Source organism: Accipiter gentilis, chromosome 3 (genome assembly GCF_929443795.1).
Source record: "Accipiter gentilis chromosome 3, bAccGen1.1, whole genome shotgun sequence".
NCBI classification, from domain to species: domain Eukaryota; kingdom Metazoa; phylum Chordata; class Aves; order Accipitriformes; family Accipitridae; genus Astur; species Astur gentilis.
In genome coordinates this window covers 13,474,928-13,494,459 of record NC_064882.1, presented here as the reverse complement: position 1 = coordinate 13,494,459, position 19,532 = coordinate 13,474,928, and the positions used below count along the sequence as shown (strand labels likewise).

General features: G+C 36.3%; 1 protein-coding gene across 7 annotated transcripts in view; it reads left to right on the top strand.

Moving 5' to 3' along the window:
• Positions 1 to 19,532, top strand: part of FAT1 (FAT atypical cadherin 1) — a 113,314-nt gene that overhangs the window by 80,445 nt on the left and 13,337 nt on the right. For all 7 annotated transcript variants that reach the window (XR_007505573.1, XM_049797549.1, XM_049797542.1 and 4 more), the window contains 9 exons: positions 532 to 4,599; positions 5,248 to 5,444; positions 6,860 to 7,013; positions 8,487 to 8,720; positions 10,001 to 10,390; positions 11,770 to 11,984; positions 12,400 to 12,537; positions 13,070 to 13,213; positions 15,402 to 15,599. Coding sequence is in view for 6 of the 7 variants with exons in the window: in XM_049797549.1 (XP_049653506.1) it covers positions 532 to 4,599; positions 5,248 to 5,444; positions 6,860 to 7,013; positions 8,487 to 8,720; positions 10,001 to 10,390; positions 11,770 to 11,984; positions 12,400 to 12,537; positions 13,070 to 13,213; positions 15,402 to 15,599 (5,738 nt within the window). In the remaining variant the exon portion in view is untranslated. The remainder of the gene's footprint in view (positions 1 to 531; positions 4,600 to 5,247; positions 5,445 to 6,859; positions 7,014 to 8,486; positions 8,721 to 10,000; positions 10,391 to 11,769; positions 11,985 to 12,399; positions 12,538 to 13,069; positions 13,214 to 15,401; positions 15,600 to 19,532) is intronic.

Below are 19,532 nucleotides of genomic sequence, written 5' to 3'. Positions count from 1 at the left end.
ATTAAGATTAACAAGTGTGAATTAGTTAAAACAGTTCTTTTTTTTCAAAGCAGTCGCCTTACTTTAGATCATAAAATATAACTTGTATTCCACTAATGTTAACTTCTGAATATAATTTTCTTTCAGCTTCAGTACATACTTAAATTGGCTTAAACATGAACTCAATGACAAAGATAATTTGAAGAAAATACATAATTTATAATGTTGAAACTTACAAAATAATTGTTATCTTTTTAAGGTTTTTTTTTTAATGGAAAATGAAACAAATTTTTTGCATTTGTTTTCAAGGCTTGGATGGCTTTGCTAACTATGTTTTATGCAATGTTTCCACAAGTAAACTTAGAATTAGTACTAACTCTTATTACAGAAAACTTTCCGGAGGGGCTAATCGTTGTTAAACAAAACTAAGAAACTTTAATATTCTCTGTGTTCTCGCTATGTGATCTCTTTTAGTATATAGCTAAATAAGCAATCATTCTTTAAGTTATTTATACCTCTTTCTTAGTTGCTTACTTTTCTTTTTCTTCACAGGGAATATTGGAAATTCCTTCTTTATAGATCCCATTTTGGGTATGATTAAAGTTGCAAAGGAATTAGATCGTAGTAACCAGGAAGAATACAACCTGATGGTAAAGGCTACAGACAAAGGGGATCCTCCAATGTGTGAAGTCACCTCTGTTCATATATTTGTTACAGTTTCTGATAACGCCTCACCAAAATTCACAGCCAGAGAATATTCTACAGAAATCAGTGAAAGTGCCAGCATTGGCAGTTTTGTTGGAATGGTTACAGCATACAGTCAGTCTTCTGTAGTTTATGAAATAAAAGATGGTAATATAGATGATGCCTTTGCTATCAACCCGAACTCAGGTGTCATTGTTTCTCAGAAGTTACTTGATTTTGAAACTTTGCCTATTTACACTCTAACTGTGCAAGGAACAAACATGGCTGGCTTGTCCACTAATGCAACCGTTTTGGTACATCTTCGGGATGAGAATGACAATACACCAATTTTTATGCAGGCTGAATATACAGGACTCATCAGTGAATCAGCTTCAATTAACAGTGTGGTTCTGACTGACAAGAATATCCCATTAGTAATTCGAGCTACAGATGCTGATAAAGAATCTAATGCTTTGCTTGTTTATCAAATTGTTGAACCATCTGTCCGCAAGTATTTTGCCATTGATTCTAGCACTGGTGCCATTCGGACAGTAATGAGTCTGGACTATGAAGAGACAAACATTTTCCACTTTTCAGTGCAAGTACATGATATGGGGATACCACGTTTATATGCAGAATATGCAGCTAATGTTACTATTTATGTAATTGACATCAATGATTGCCCTCCTGTGTTTTCAAGAGAGTTGTATGAGACATCCATTTTGGTTCCAACCTATAAAGGTGTGAAAGTCATCAGTGTAAATGCCACTGATGCTGATTCAGGCATTTTTTCACAATTAATTTATTCCATTATTGAAGGCAACATTGGAGAAAAGTTTTCAATAAACCATAAGACTGGAGATATAACAGTACAAAATACAACTCAGTTAAGAAGCAGATACGAATTAACAGTGAGAGCATCTGATGGCAGATTTGCAAGCACTGCATCTGTAAAAATTAATGTGAAAGAAAGCAAAGCAAGCCAGCTGAAGTTCACACAGAGTTCTTACTCTGCAACAGTGCAGGAGAATTCCACAGAGGCAAAAACAATAGCTGTTATTACTGCTATAGGGAATCAAATAAATGAGCCTTTGTTTTACCATATTCTAAATCCAGACAGCAGATTTAAAATAAGCCCAACTTCAGGAGTCCTTTCAACAACAGGAATACCATTTGATCGTGAACAGCAAGAATCTTTTGATGTGGTCATAGAAGTGACAGAGGAATATAAACCATCAGTTGTTGCACACGTTGTAGTTAAAGTCACAGTGGAAGATGTAAATGATAATGCTCCATTTTTTGTCAATCTTCCATATTATGCTGTTGTTAAAGTAGACTCTGAAGTAGGCCATGTTATTCGACATGTCACTGCAGTAGATAAAGATACAGGCAGGAATGGAGAGGTGCATTACTATCTCAAAGAACATCATGAACACTTCCAGATTGATCCCACTGGTGAAATCTCACTGAAGAAGAAGTTTGAACCAGACACACTAAATAAAGAGTATCTGGTCACAGTAGTGGCAAAAGATGGAGGAGACCCTGCTTTTTCTGCTGAAGTTGTAGTCCCGATTACAGTTATGAGTAAAGCTATGCCAGTTTTCGAAAAGCCCTTCTACAGTGCAGAGATACCAGAAAACATTCAGCTCCATAGTCCTGTGGTACATGTACAAGCAAACAGCCCAGAAGGACTTAAGGTGTTCTACAGCATCACAGATGGAGATCCTTTCAATCAGTTCACTATCAACTTCAACACTGGAGTTATAAATGTTGTTGCCCCTCTTGACTTTGAGTCTCATCCAGCCTACAAACTGAGTATTCGAGCAACAGACTCCTTAACTGGGGCGCATGCTGATGTGTTCGTAGACATAATAGTGGAAGACATCAATGATAATCCTCCTGTGTTTACGGAGCAGTCTTACGCTGCAACGCTTTCTGAGGCATCTGTTGTTGGAACATCTGTTGTACAAGTGAGCGCTACGGACGCCGATTCTGGAACAAACAGAGGGATTTCCTATCACTTGGTTGAGGATAATAGTGACAGTCATAACTACTTCCACATAGATAGCAGCACTGGACTCATTCTTACAGCAAGAACTTTGGACTATGAACAAATTAGACAACACAAGTTACTAATAAGGGCCATAGACGGTGGCATGCTGCCCTTAAGCAGTGATACTATTGTAACTGTTGATGTAACCGATCTCAATGATAACCCGCCCCTTTTTAACCAATTGCTTTATGAAGCTAAAATTAGTGAACTGGCTCCCCGAGGACATTTTGTGACTTGTGTGCAAGCCTCAGATGCAGATAGTTCGGATGTTGACAAGCTGGAGTACTCCATTCTGACAGGCAATGACCAAAATAATTTTGTAATTAATAGTAAAACTGGCATTATCACCATCTCAAACCTACGCAGACAGACGCTAAAGTCACATTATAATCTTAACGTGTCTGTTTCCGATGGGGTCTTCAGAAGCTCAGCCCAAGTCCACATAGCTGTAACCAGTGCCAATATGCACAGTCCTCTTTTCAGTCAGAATGAATATGAGGTTGAACTTGCTGAAAATGCTCCGTTACATACTTTGGTGACTGAAGTTAAAGCAACAGATGAAGATTCTGGTACATATGGCCACATCACTTACCACATTGTGAATGACTTTGCCAAAGACAGATTTTATACAAATGAGAGAGGGCAGATATTTACCTCCGAAAAGCTTGACCGTGAAACACAAGCAGAAAAAGTAATTGCCATTAGTATAATGGCCAAAGATTCAGGAGGAAAAGTTGCTTTCTGTACTGTTAATGTAATACTTACAGATGACAATGATAACGCTCCTCAATTCCGAGCAACAGAGTACGAAGTAAACATTGGATCTGATGTTCCACGGGGTACTTCTGTCGTTAAAGTGTGGGCATCTGATGCTGATGAGGGTACAAATGCAGACATCACATATGCTATTGAAGCAGAGTCTGAAAATGTTAAAGAGAATTTAGAAATTGATTCATTGTCTGGTGTAATTACTACAAAAGAAAGCTTAATCGGTTTAGAAAATGAATTTCTGACCTTCTTTGTTAGAGCAGTTGATGGTGGAACCCCCCAAAAAGAGTCAGTTGTTCCTGTCTATGCTAGAATACTCCCACCAGAAGTGCCTCTTCCAAAATTTTCAGAGCCGTTTTATTCTTATACAGTTTCTGAGGACATTCCAATTGGGACTGAGATAGACGTTATTAAAGCAGAGCATAATCAGACTTTAGTATATAGTCTGATTAAAGGGCACACTCCTGAAAGCAACAGAGATGACTTTTTTGTGATTGACCGACAGACTGGAGAGTTGAAACTTGAGAAGAATCTTGATCATGAAACAACTAAATGGTACCAGTTCTCAGTTCGAGCACAGTATGCAAATGAAGATTATAATGTTGTTTCCTCAGTGGAGGTAAGCATTCAGGTAAAAGATGCAAATGATAACAAACCAGTTTTGGAGTCCAATCCATATGAAGCATTCATTGTAGAAAACATGCCAGCTGGAACAAGAGTTATCCAGGTTAAAGGAACTGACTTAGATTCAGGACTCAATGGGCAGGTTACTTACAGCCTGGATCCTTCTCAAGAACTAGACATTGTAGAGTCTTTTGCCATAAACATGGAAACTGGTTGGATTACCACTCTCAAAGAACTCGATCATGAGAAACGAGACAAATACAAAATCACAGTGGTTGCGTCTGATCGGGGTGAAAAAATTCAGCTGTCTTCTATGGCTGTGGTTGAAGTTACTGTTACAGATGTGAATGACAATCCTCCACGCTTTACTGCAGAGATATATAAAGGAACAGTCAGTGAGGATGACCCTCCTGGTGGGGTAATTGCCATCTTGAGTACAACTGATGCTGATACAGAAGAAGCCAATAGACAAGTCTTTTATTACATTACAGGTAAATATATTTGAGTAATGTCAGACTAATCATTGGAGTGGTCCTGCAGTGATGTGAGATATAACTTAATCTTTCAGATTATTGAAAAATATTTGAAACCATATCGCTGCAAAGAAAGAATGTGTGCATCTTAATAAGGGTATTAAAAACTTAAGGGGAAAAAAAAGTTTTAGAAAACAGGTCTTTGGTTTTCTGTTTCATGTGTGCCTTGCTTAAAATGCTTTCTTACATTTGTTGTTTACTTTGATATCGAATTTTATTTTAAAAATATATTTGCACTTAAATTAGTGATATAGTTAAAGAACAAACAACAGAAATTTCACAAAATAATAGACTATTAATTTCCAGTGGAGTATTATTTCATTAGTTTTGTTATTTAGCATATGTCTTGATATGATGTTATCTATAATGCTACATGAATTTCTGCATTGATTTTTATAGATTCTGTGGGCTGCAGTTAAATTTGTTGTATGAGCATCTACTGATTACTTATATCTGGAAAATGAAGCTATTTCACTATAAAGCCACAGAGAGTGTCTGTTTATTTGCATTTACATTTTTTTCTCTTTAGCTATAATTTCATGTTGATAAAGTAATAATAGTAATCTTTCTCTGGTCTTTAATTAAATGTTTCTTTTTGTATTTCAGGAGGTGATCCCTTGGGACAGTTTGCTATTGAAAATATACAGAATGAATGGAAGGTCTATGTCAAGAAGCCTCTGGACAGGGAAGAAAAGGATAATTACCTTCTAAATATTACAGCTACTGATGGGACCTTTGCAACTAAAGCTGTGGTGGAGGTTAAAGTCCTTGATGCTAATGATAATAGCCCTGTCTGCGAAAAGGTAGGCACAACCTTGTATCTTCCGTGTCCTGCTGCTTCCATACATAAAATCTAAATTTTCTCTGAAATTGCTTCTCAGGAGACTGACAAATAGGCATTCCTTTTATGTTGGTAACAGAAATTTGGACTGTTAAGATAGAATGCTGTCAAAGAAAAGTTATTTCATGGACAGGTTTCTTAAATAAAAATCCAAAGACAATTCATTGATGTAATTTTAACACTCAATGGGTATTTGAAGAATATAAGGAGAATTGCAGTACATTTCTCCTGTGTTAATGCATACTTTTCCAAAAGGAATTCTTTTAAGCTGCAGCCATGATAGTTTATGTGCTCTATTTTCTGAAGGAAGCAAAGTCTCAAAGGCGGCTGTATACCATCACTTAGTTGATGTATTTGTGCATTTCCTGTGATAAGAGTTGAAAAGACTGGAATATTATCCTGCAGTTGCACTCAGCAGCACCAAAAATCTGTAATCCATAAATGTTTTCTAGTTACAAAGCTATCTACCTTACCAGATCTGATAGTCTGCAAAAATGGGCATGAAAAATAAAGAATGGAAAAAAACCAGAAAGGTGGACCCTGCAAGATGTATAATTGCCTTACAAGAAAGCCCTTGGTTTTCATAGTCAGCTTTCCCCCCCCCCCGACCCTTAACTTTTGCACATTTGGACTTTTCATAGCCATCTTGTTGAACACAGATTTGATGTTACCAGGTGGAAGTCTTTTCTTGTTCTGGGAAAGATCAAGCATACAGTGAGCACTTGATTCTTATTCTTAGTCAATGTTTATGTTGGTTATTTCTATATAAATGACTGCAGTTATATACAGACCGGTTAGTCGGTGGTTTTAGCTTTTTACCTTTGTTAATATTGGTGTTATAAGGCTCAGTCCTTCAAATTTAATGCACATCCCTGACATGGATGAGCTGTAAGAATGCTTAGTGCCTTTAAATTCTAGGTGGGTTTTTTCTTAGTTTTTATTTAAACTGGAACCTTTTATTTCATGACATTACAAAAAAGGCAGGTACCACTTTCTTCTAGATTGAGTCAGACCTAGAAAAGATGATTTGCCAAAAGAGGAAAAAATGAAATTATGAAAAACATATAACTCCTATTTTGAAAATGTATTTAATTATCAGTTAATTAGTTACAAGTGTTTAGAGTTCTTAGCTATGCAGTGATACTCAAGAGTCTTTATGGTTGCTGTATTAATTACCTTTCTGAATAATCTAATAAATTAATTAGAAAATCATAAGTTCTCTTCATTATCAGGTATTTCATCCTCTGGTTCATTTCATATGTCACCAAGCATTCAAACAGGATATTATCTCCTCTGTCATTCCTTCTTTCCCTCCCCTTTCCAAGCTCTACTTATTTCATATGTTTAATCTTTCAGTGTGACTTTAAAATTTTGCAGGCTTTATACACTGATTCTGTTCCTGAGGATGCCCTTCCTGGCAAACTGATAATGCAGGTATCTGCTACAGATGCAGATATTCGTTCCAATGCAGAAATTACTTATACACTGCATGGCACAGGAGCAGAAAAATTCAGACTCACTCCAGACACAGGTAATAATACTTTATACACTATACAAAATCCCAATCATCACCTTATTTTATAAAATGTTTTACTGTTACATTAAGACATACATAAATGTCAGTACTTTAAGATGGAACTTTCAGTTCCATTAAGGGTTAGTTTATTATATAACTGTTTAAAATGTGAGTTTCTACTACACAAATACTAATAATATATCGAATAGAAGTCAGGGAAAAGGCAAGTATTTTAATATATTAGGAACAAAAGAGTAAATAGAGTAATTGCCCCGAAGCCAGAAACTTCCACACTGAAGTGATTGGAGTAAAAGTATGCTATAAATTTTGTACTTTTTATATTGATTATAGTAGCAGCAATAATGGTTCATAACTAAAAATATCTTCATTCAGATTCTCTTTGCCATCATTTGGTTTGGCATATTAAATGGGATGAGGTTAGATGGAACAACAAATTTTCTTTCCGTAGTAAATGCCAAAAGTGCCTCCAGTTTTATAGGAAGCATTATATAAATGAGATTAACTTGTAATTTGCCTGACTTTAGTTTTCTTGTCATTCATGTCTTCTGGATTGTAATATAGGTCAAAGCTAATGCCAAAATCCTGTGCTCTTCAGGCTGCGGTAGACAAGCAGTAGGAAGGGAGTAGTAAACAATGTAGAAGAATTTAAATAAGATAAATACAAAGATGTAGTGGAAGTACGGAGAAGGAGATTAGAATACTTCAGTGGCAAAATAAATGAGAAGATCTTACTTCATGGGGTTGTTTTTTTTTACTTTGAATGTCACCTGTGTGCTGTGTTAGCATGTTGTTACATAAAGTCAGAATTGGTGGGGCTAGAATATTCATAAACAATATTTCAGAATACTTTTTTGAATTTGTTAAAAGGACACAATGGCTACACATTGTGGCTGTCATCATGTTTTCTGTCACACTGGAAAGAAAGTATGTTAGACTTCTAGAGGTTTGTCTGCAGTAGCAAGTTATATTTGATAGTGTGAACAGTTCTGTTTATTCACAGAATGTTAGAGGAGGAGAGTCAGCTCAATAGCTGTGGAAGGAACAAAACTAAATGGCCCAGAAAAAACATATGTGGATTTTACCTTCCATTTTGTTAAAGACAAAGCTCTAATATTTTAATTTTCTTTACACAAAAATACATGGATTTGTGCATGTATATATGTTCTCTCTTTCTGCACCTTCAGGTAGTTTTACTTAAGCTAATTTCTGTTTCAGAGGCATTTGAAAAAAAGGCAGAGGATTTTAGTATTTAATATTTTAAAGCTGAAAAGGCAGGCCACTGATGTGCTTTGCCCAAAGTGGAGCTCATTAGTGCAGTACAGCTGTTGACTTAGCCACTGATGAAATTACCGTCAAAAAGAAAATTGTTGTTTAGTTTTTCTGAGTACAAAGATTTTAGAGGAAGACATGTTAGGGACACTTAAGTCTTGCAATTCGCGTCAACTGATGTATGTTATTCTGTTATAGGTGAACTGAAAACATTAATGCCACTTGATCGTGAGCAGCAAGCAGTCTATTATCTTCTAGTGAAAGCCACAGATGAAGGAGGAAGATTCTGCCAAGCTAATATTATTCTGACTCTGGAAGACGTGAATGATAATGCCCCAGAGTTTACAGCTGATCCTTACTCCATTACAGTATTTGAAAACACAGAGCCTAGAACCCTTTTGACAAGAGTGCAGGCAACAGATGCAGATGCAGGTATGCATTCTTTGACCGATACTTTTGTCATGTTCTCAAAGTTACAGTAATGTTTATTTAGTCTTAACCTGAGAGGTGTTAAGTCTTTCAGTAGAACTGACAGATGTTCAATACCGCTCAGGATTAGACTCTTGAAAGATACATTTAGGTCTACTAAATCATACAACACCTGACTTCTATGTGCGAGTAGCTTGGAAGACATTCCTTTTGTGTCTCTGCAAAAAAGAAGAGGGGGGAGCAAGACAAAATGTAGGATATTTTTAGTGTGATAAGCTATTAATGTTATGATGCCTTAGGTCCATCTTTTTACTCCTGGTATAAGTAAAAGGGATATCAAGCCATGTATGTTCATGTAAACGTGCATTCATAGATTTTTGAATGTGTGCTTCTTAGGCTAGCCATCCATGATCATACCATAAAGAGAACCCTGGTCATTTGTAGCTTTCTGTATATGCTGCCCATTAAGATTTTTGCTGTCTCTCTATCTTCAGAGTTTAGTTACAAGCATTGAAGTGAACATGAACTGAAAATTACACTAGAAAGAGTTTGTTCTTAGGCTTTGTTGTAAGGAATATAACAGCATCAAGTCTTTAAAAAAGGTGTATGATTTCCATATATCATCAGTTTATTAATCAAACAATTAATAGTTGCGTCAGTCTTCTGAAACAACCAAGCCACTTTGTGCTATGATAAAGCTAAGTTGCTGAATTGGAAGGTAAGAGAGAGATGTTTTCACACTTCACTAGTCTTTGAGGCTCAGGAGGAGCAAAATACTTGGCCCAAAAACCTATGGTTTTTTTTGTTTGTTTTATACAGAAAGGTTACCAGAAATTATGTTCCTGATAATTTGAGGATATGGTTCTTAAATAATCTTACTGGTATTGAGTCTAGGTATTTGATGCAGCCTAACTCTCCCATATCCTCCCATGTTATTTATAAGCCTGCTAAGCAGATGCTATTGTTCTGAAGTTATAATTAGATTTATATTACTAATCGTTTCATATTAGCTAGTACTGTGACTGAAGCAGAACCATGCTTCATGTTTTTTGTGTGGCAGAAAATTGGTGCAATGAAGTGTTAGCTTAATTTTTTAAAGCAGATTACATCTTTTTGGAAATCATTCTGCCCTTCACAAGAGCCACTAACTCTTGCTGAAATGTAGTTTAACATGAATGAAAATATTTAGAATGCATGTTTTATTTCTGTAGCTATCAGATCTGTTATTATGTTGGTGTATTTTAATGGCTGCTTCACACTCTGCAATTGTTTTCAAAATGCAGGGATGAACCGTAAAATCCATTATTCACTGGTGAACTCTGCAGAGGGCCAGTTCTCTATTGATGAATTCTCTGGAATCATTCGTCTGGAGAAGCCTTTGGATCGGGAATTACAAGCTGTGTACACTCTAACTTTGAAGGCTACAGATGAAGGTTTACCTAGAAGACTGTCTTCAACAAGCAGTCTTATAGTTTCTGTTTTGGATATAAATGATAATCCACCTGTATTTGAGCATAGGGAGTATAGTGCAAGTGTATCAGAGGACATTTTGGTTGGAACTGAAGTTCTCCAGATCTATGCTGCAAGCAGGGACATTGAAGCCAATGCTGAAATCACATACTCAATAGTCAGTGGGAATGAACATGGAAAATTCAGCATCGATTCAACGACAGGTAAGATTACAACTGTGAAAATACTTGAGGCTAACGAAGCACAGTGCCATACTGTGTGCTACAGTAATTGAACCAAATAGGTTATGCATAATCTGTGTGCATCATTCTGGCTGTAAAGCCAGTGCTACTGTCTGTTCACCTATTTTGCCAGCATGCTTACTAGAAGAGTGCAGTAGAATGTAGAAGAGGAGCTTTATTTGTTGCTATTTATTGTTACTTGGGTTAGATTCATTAAGCTGGCCAGAGTAAGGGTTTCCTAGCTGGAATATTCCCTGCTCTGGGGGCAGAGGAGGTGGAAAGTCAGAGATCTGTAATTATAGAAACATAATAGTCTTTTCAAAAAAGCTATATAATCAGAATGAGTGGCCAGACTTGGTAAAAGAAAGATCAAAAATTAAATTGATTGAGAAAACTAGTCATTGGTCCCCAAAGATAGTAATCCTAGGAGAACCAGTTTGATATGGCATTAAAGAGAGGTTGGAATATTCTGTTCAATCATTTATCCAGTGTGACAGTGGAGATTTAAGGCTTGCATGTTAGTCGGATTTACTTTCAGGAAGCATTTAGGTTCTCTGGAGAATTTTCCCTATTATTGACAATTCTTTGTTAAAAATCAATGTACACCTCAATGGTAGTTTTGTTTTCTTATATAGTTCTTTTTCTAGAGCTAATTTATGGTAAAGTTTTATTTTTTTTAAATAAGACTTCTACCCAAAAGTTAATAGTAATTATACAAGTGTAATTGAAATTGTAATTCTTCCAGCTGCTTTTTCCAGTGTGCGTGCTGGTACTGTGGTATAGAAGTACCTTGCCAGTTTAACTTCTTCACATATTTGAAAGGTGGAAAAAGGTTCCAGGAAAATGCTCTTCCAGCAGCAGATCAGCATCTATGTTAAGGACTGCACTAACTTAACTAGTCAGTTAAAAATTCACACTTTAACTCAGAATACCTATCAATTAAAAGTCATGGTCAGACACTTCTCTTACTATCTCTGCATACTCCATGCCTGACATTAGTGCTGGTTACAAGGAAAGTGAAGTTAGAGGTAATTTCATATTTCTGCTTACTTTTAATGGAAAGTTAAGAAAAGGACATTTTCTAAGCACATTTTTTTAATTTTTCTTCACTTTTTCATTACAAAATGTGAGCCAGGTGATTTTAAAGTGTGAGTCTTGTGGTAATGGCAGAAACTTCTCATCTTTTTACTTTTCTGTGTAAAGCCTGATCATTTCACTGTGTGGCTCCAGCTTTACAGTGAAAAATCAAGCCCTGAAGAAGCTGAGTATTTGTCAGATCAAAATCAAAAGTTGCAATATATAATACTACAGTAATAGCAGAGTTTGAGTGAGGTTTGTTTTGTGTGTTTTTTCTTCCCTAGGAGCCATTTTTATCATTGAGAGCTTGGATTATGAAAGTTCTCATGAGTACTACTTGACAGTGGAAGCCACAGATGGAGGCACACCTTCATTAAGTGATGTTGTAACAGTGAATATTAATGTAACAGATATCAATGACAATACTCCAGTTTTTAGCCAAGACACTTACACTGCAGTAATCAGTGAAGATGCTATACTTGAACAGTCAGTCATTACAGTATGTATTGCTGTTTTTTTTTCCTTTGAAATACTCTGTCATGACAATCATGCTTTCAGTCTTGAAGGAATAAATACTGATTTGAAGATGGACATAAATTAATAGATAAGTTTGCCACTGAGTGAATTGAAAATTTATTTTGAAAAAGTTTCAGAACCAGAGACGTGAGATGCTATGGGAAAGCAGGTGATGTTTTGTGATATATTTATGTTCTCCTCATGAGAACATGACTTAATTTTCAGAAGAAATTCAGGAAATTAAGTGATGTTGGTATGTTCTATTCAGATGGCTTTTCTCCTCAGAACTATGAAATGTGGTAGACCAAAACAGCTGTGCTCATCTTCAGGATGAGTTTATCTGAAAGGTGATAGAGTCTATTTCAACCTGTTTTAAATAAGACTGCAATGTCCCTTAGGTTATGGCAGATGATGCCGATGGACCTTCAAACAACCGTGTTCACTACGCAATTATAGATGGCAATCAGGGAAATCCTTTTACAATTGACCCTACTAGGGGTGAAATAAAAGTGACTAAACTTCTAGACAGAGAAAAGGTAAGGTTTTGACACTCTTTGAGCTGTTGGGATAAATTTAGCTATACATAATTGATGACCACCATTTTTTAAATTATATTTGTAAATTACCATTTAATGTTTCAAAATTTGTAGCGTTCGCTACATATCAAGGTGCCGTGATTAGATCACTGGTCGGCCCGGACCAGGGAAAGAGATAACACACGCAGTGTGAGCGCCAACTTCCGCCTTTTATTGCGCAGTTGATTCCTTTTATATTAACAAGGGTAGGCGGGGTTACAGATACGTCATAGGGTTGCGACTAACACTCCGTCTTTCCGTAACATCGCGAGATCTTCCGGACGCCGAACCCTACAAAAATTAATATAGCCATTGTAAAGTGAAAGCGTCTATTCATGTCAGTGCTTTTGGGGAGCGGGGAGGAAGAGAAAGGATTAAATATATGAAGGCAAGCTTTACTGGGGGTTTGCACTGAAATATTTCTTCCTTAAAAGCTGAATTTGTTACTCTTTGCTTCTTAGTGGATGTGTGAAATTTTTTTATTATTTCTTAGATTTCAGGATATACCTTGACAGTTCAAGCTTCAGATAATGGAAACCCACCTAGACTTAACACAACCACAGTTAATATTGATGTTTCTGATGTAAATGACAATCCTCCACTATTCTCAAAAGGAAACTATAGTGTTATCATCCAGGTAAATACAGATAGTGAAGTAGTCAAATCAATAATATTATTGGAGTGGTAATTTGTGACTTGAAAAATTCTGCAAGATACAATAAACCTAATGCTTCAATTCAATTTTTCTCTATTTTTTAATTCTTTAAGGTTGTCAGTGAGACTGATTACCTGAATAAGTGTTAAGGGTTACAAAATTAATATTGTACAGTCTATTTAGAAACTTATGTTGCAAGTTGAGCATGTTCTTTTTTCAGGTACTTCATGTGTGTACATGTATATGTATATTATACATTGCATTTATGTTTATAACATTCTTAGCATTATACAGGTAGGTTAAAATACATAATAATTTTCCTATTTCTTTTTAATCTCAGAGTTACTGCTTAGAAAAAGATACTTTAGGTACCTGTTACTGTGAAGCAGGTGTTGTGTGCCGTGACACATAGGTCAAGACTTAATTCCTGTTGGCCTCCTCTGGGATCAGAAGCAGTTAAAACAGGAGTAGTATTTCATATTGCTACATTTGACTAATTTTGCACTTTAGGATGGTAGTGGTGGGCCAGATTCTCAAATGGCTGGCATGTACTTGCCTGATTCAGAAAACTCTCTACTAAAGCAAAGATACAGAGGCAGTGTCTGTACTACTTCTCTTCTTGAATCCAACAGAGAATAAATGGAAGGGAACAAAGGAATTGCATTAAGACCTTTATAGTAGTAAAGTAAGTGAGCTCAGTCCCTTGGGTCCTTTTGCTGTTGCTGGTGCCTGGCCTTGTACAATAGATAAGTGGAGATCAAGCAATGTTATCTGGTGCACTGTGCCATCCTAACATACCACTTCTGTTTGAGACTGTGTACGTGATTTGTAAAGGTAGCTTTCCAAAAGAAGACAAAATGATTCATCTCTACCCAACATATACAGAGTATGGAAGTAAGATGTCCTGGATCTTATGCTTTTTTACAAAAACAGCAGCCTTGCATGTTTGTGTGCTGTCAAACGTATTTTGCTTTCCCCAGTTACAATCTTCCTTGAAATGAATGTTAATTAATGTATCCCCTAAAACTGTAGACTATATAAGCAATGTCTGTAATGTTTCCCTTAATTAAAAAGGAAGACCTTGTGTTTTGTAGTTCATTCTTATCAGCCTGTCCCAGTGTGAGGATAGCAGAGAAAAAGCTGGAGGAGTTACCCAAGAATGCTGGTGTGCATTTCTTGATGTATTTGAGTTGGACATATTTGGACACAGTTGGAAATGTGCTTAGCTATTATGAAAATCAAATTACTTTATATGTCCAAATGTAAATATTTGTATTTTAAAATGATGGTCCTTGTCTGTTTTGCTGAAGGGGAAAAAAAAAAGCTTCAGCTGCAATATCTGATAATTAACTTGACTTGCTGTTTCAAGAACAAAAAGTATGCTTGTTATTAGGAGGTTTTGCAGCTGTGAAAGGCATAGCATTTTGTTACTGTAGTACTTCACAATAAGGCTTCTACTTTTTTTTGCATTTAAAATAGGTACATATATATAAAAAATCTGGTCAATACAGTATAGCATAAGTATTCTGGGAGAAGTGTTACAAGTGTTATATAAGGTTGTGTGTGTGTGTATAAAATACGTGATAAACCAAAGTGGGTGAAGTGTCTCTGAAACCTCAGGCATCCACATGATGCAAACCTGAAGGGATTTTATGATGAAATTTTACAACCTGGATTTCATATTTTAACCAGACTGCGGCTGTAGCAGCCACAACTGTAGTCAGAACGCTTATTAGGGACACAAGGGATCAGATGGAGGAGTGTGTTTTTTCTAGTCTTCCCAACAAAGGCATTGGATTATTCTTAACAGGTGTTTTAGCTAAATTTTAAATCCTTGATGACTTGGTAATTAATCTACAGTAACCTTAATTCAGACCAAAACTGGAAAATGTAAAGTGTCAAGGCTGAGCTACTTTTAAAAATATAAGACAAAGTTTAAACATGTACTGCCTTTCTCCTTCTACTGTTTTTGTCATTATTCTCAGAGGGTAGTATCTTTTCTTAAACAATATTGTCATTCTGATTTCTCTTACACTGATTAACTGGTTTGACAGTAATTTGATTTCATTTATTTATTTATTTATTTGTTTGTTGTTGTGAAAAAGAAATCAATGTCAGGCTATATCCTCTATTATAATAAAACCAATGTAATTGTATTATGCATTTGTAGGAAAATAAGCCTATTGGATTTAGTGTGCTACAGCTAGTGGTGACAGACAAGGACTCTTCTCACAATGGCCCTCCTTTTCTCTTCACCATCCTGAGTGGAAATGAAGAGAACACTTTTCAGATTAACCAGCAGGGAGTCCTGACAACAACTGCTGCACTGAATCGCAAAGTGAGGGAGCACTATTTACTTCATGTTAAGGTAGGATGCGCTACCTCTAGCTGGTTTGCATTATTAGTATAAGTATTTAGTTAACTTTCCCCACTCATGGCCAGTCCACCTGCCTACCCCTTGTCTTTCTGTTACAAGATCCTGAAATGCTAAGTAGTCATTTGAGGCACGTCCCTTGAGGTGACGTCTTCAGAGACAAAGTCTGTTGGTTTAAATGGAAATCTACACAGGTGTAACAGTAAGATTAATTAAAATCACAGTAAGGGTAAGGTGTAAGTGAAATGTTAACTGGGTTGAGTGGTCTTGATAAGCCCTTTGCCTTTCATGTGGGATGCTGGAAAAGCCATCAGGGGACAGGTCCCTTGAGCCACCTGCTATTGGCTGCAGACTTCCTCTTGCCACTGTTGCTTTGACCCTTGACGCTGTGAGCTGGACTGCACTGATACGATGGAAACAGGGATATTGAAAGTTCCACATCATGGCAGTACTGAAGTATTTTTCTATAGTGCCACATTCTTTTTGCAGTGGCAATTGAAAACATCTTTTTTTAAGTTTGGAAAACCAAGGCAGTGGATCTTTGTCCATAGCATTGAAACTTGCAGCGTAGTACTTGGAGAAGTCAGAATCTTGCAGTGGAAAACACGGCATAAAATTCAAAAATGACCATGAAATGCTATAATATATGCCAACGTTTGCCATTGTTGTGCAAAAGACCAGACAATGTCCAAAAATCCAGGTTACATTAACATAGCTAAGTTCTCTAAAATACTTTTTTGTAACCTTTTGTAAGAAAACTTCAAACCGATTTTTTTTTTTAAATCTTATCCAGTCCTTTTAAATTCAGTTATAAATTAAGCAGCTGTGAACAGGGGACTTAAAATTGGTAGGCTAAAAATAGCTGGCCTTAATTCTTAAAACTTCATTTCCAGATTTGTGTTTCAAGAAAAATTCTTACCTTTACATGAGGAATTTCTTTCAATCTCCAAGTTATTCTCATATATAATATTGCAGACAATTTCTGAGTAAACATGGACTTGCAGAGTTTTAGAGCAGTAGTGTCTGCATCAGTGTATACTGAATTCTGTCCACATTGGGATAATAACCGTGATGTATTTACACAAAGTCTATCTCTTTTCTTTGGGGAAGGAAAAAATATTCCTGCAGGTACTTTTGTTTTCTGGTTGAGTCACTAAAACATGTTATCAGGAGCCATCAGTATAAGAACCAGCATAGATAAAGGGTCCATTTAAATGTAGTTTAGTTTAGGGTTTAAGAACTGAGATTAAAAAGGGGGGCAGGGAGGTATATCATTCATCTGTTAGCCATTTTTTTTCTTAATAGTTATCTGCTAATTAGTGGTGGGACAGATTAGCCTTCAAGGTACCTGAGCGATGGCTCTGTTTGCCTTCCTAGGCTGCATGAGTCAGAAACAGCAGTAGAGGTGGGCTTTGCCACACACTTGCCTAATAGGTTTTCCAAGTTCTATACCGATTCCCCAAAGTCATCTTTTTGTTTAGGGAAGAAGAACCAGCAATGTTTTTCCTGCATATGCAATCAGTGTAATACAAGATTCATATGTTTTATTTTATATTTGCTCTAAGCAGTAACTAATTTCTATTTATTTTGCTTCTAAAACCTATTCCTATGAATGCATGCACAGGCAGTTATGTCTGTTCTGTGTAGATTGTTAGACTGTCTTCATCACATTTCATGAGTTAGCATCACATTTCATGATTTAGCTCCACCTTTGGCCCTTCCTAATGTGCCTGCCTTTTCTTAAGTATGAGGCGCCTATCTAACACCTTCCTCTGGGTGAAATCATGCAATTCTTTCATTTCCAAGCCACTTCCTAGACTGTAGGATGCTTGTAAACAGCCTGTCAGTACTTCAGCTATCTTCTCGTTAGCACAGCACTTGCAAAGTGCCTTTTTTCTAGGGAATGAATAAGGGCTATTTTAATGGCATCCAGTAGCTAAACAAGTGTCTTAAAACAAATGTACTCATTTAGAACAAAGGCTTCTCAGAGACTGTAAATCATTAGACTATACTAATGTGCATTTTTTGTGTGCTGTACTATCCAATCTCAGTATTTTGGACCTGTCTAATCCCTTGATTGAAAAGTTCGCTGTCTGAATTCTGGAAATATGTCACTGTCTTTTAATTGCCATTTGTCATCTTATACTATGATAGCTTTTTTAAATAGACACAGTGCTATAATTTGCTATTATCTTCTCCTTAGTGAGTCACTATACATTAGTATGAAGGCATCTAAGACTAAAACTAGCGTTTCCATATCACAAGACTTCAGTTCCAGTGGTGCACACAAAAATAGATACATGACTTTTGTGGAAAAATATTCTTCCCCTGTACATTTAAAAGAAAGATATTTTTTTTTTCAAAGGCTGTAGGAAGGCATCTTCTCAAGTTTACCCTATCTTTAATTTCTGTACTTCCATCTTATAGCTCACAACTTAATGGCTGTATATGATCTCTTGATACTCATTTTCATTTTTTAACTGACCTTCGCTGGTGTGCTTTTCAGTATTGACAGCTTTCACCTTAGTTGCTTTCTGAATGGATTGCTGAGGCAGAGGTCGTCTTATGTTACAAGTATACTTTAATTGGAAAAAAAAACCACACCACAACAAACAAAAAAAAATCCCTACCAAAACTCACAAGCAACCTCTCGCATACACCCCCCACATACCCACTACCACCAAAAAACTTTACTTAACATGAGCCTTTCTTTTACTTTACCTTTATGATTTTAATAGAAATAAGGATATTTTTTTTCCCTACAGCCACCTACATGTGCATGCCACTCACATTTGCTTTCCCTCTCTCCAAAGGAAATAGATTATCCATTAACAAATGTCTCACAGCATTAGTGTGTGAAATCTTCAGCTATGAGTCATACAGTCCTTTGTGCCACACTCTGAAGTCTTTAGTTTAAAACCACAGCAGATTTTTAAAATATCTGCACTATTGAAAAAATCATTTCTCCTGGGGCTCTTCTTTCCTACTTGCTGTTCATTTGTTATAATTTTGCTTGCCTATTTGTTTTAAGCCCTTGTTTCCTTTGGGCATTTCTCCTGTAGCTAAACTGCCTGCCTTGTCTTGTTTCCAGGCAGAAAACTAGGCAAAACAGAACTTTGCCAACTTGAGCTCTCTCTCTCTCTTTCTCTCGTTATTTATGTTTGGGTAACTAGAGGGCAAATTTCTAGCCATGCCTTTCTTTTGGAGTTAACAGATGAAGACATGTAGTTCTGAGACATGCATTACCTTTTAAAAATGCTACAATTATGTGCACATCCACAGATAATCTTGTGCCTGGAGTTTTTCCTCTTTTGCTTAAATTTGTATGAAAAATCAAAAGTGGCTTATCTGCATAGATCGTCAAAGTGTAGCAACTACCTGTAGTCATTGTTAAATTATTGTAAAATCTTTTGAACAATGCAGGGTATCTTCTACCTTCCGAGCCATGTGCATCGCCTCTGTCCTTTCACATCCCTCTAATTGTTCTTTGCCCATTCCTTCACTCTCACTTTCAGTAACTGGGAAAGAGCTCTGCGAAAAAGGTAGATGGGGAAAAGAGAACTGAGAAATAGAAAGGAAGTGAACCCAAGGGAATGCTCTTTTCTCATTTTTCTACTCTCTTTTTTTGTCCCCTCTTCATACAACAGCAGCATATGCTTTTGTCAAAAAGGGGTGGATGACAGGGAATGTGATGTTTAAAAAGGCTTTAAAATTGAATTAGCCTGATTCTGTTAATTACTTTAATTGTCTGAAGCAAATAGCACTACAGGTGGGGTTTTTTTCCTCTCCGTGATCACAAATCATGAAAGACAACATAATTAATTGTACCTTTCTACATGTATTGTTTTTCTTTTGAAGTACTGTTTGGCATACTGCATTCAGATTGTCTTTGACCACCTCCTAATAACTGTGGTGAAGCACGTTGTA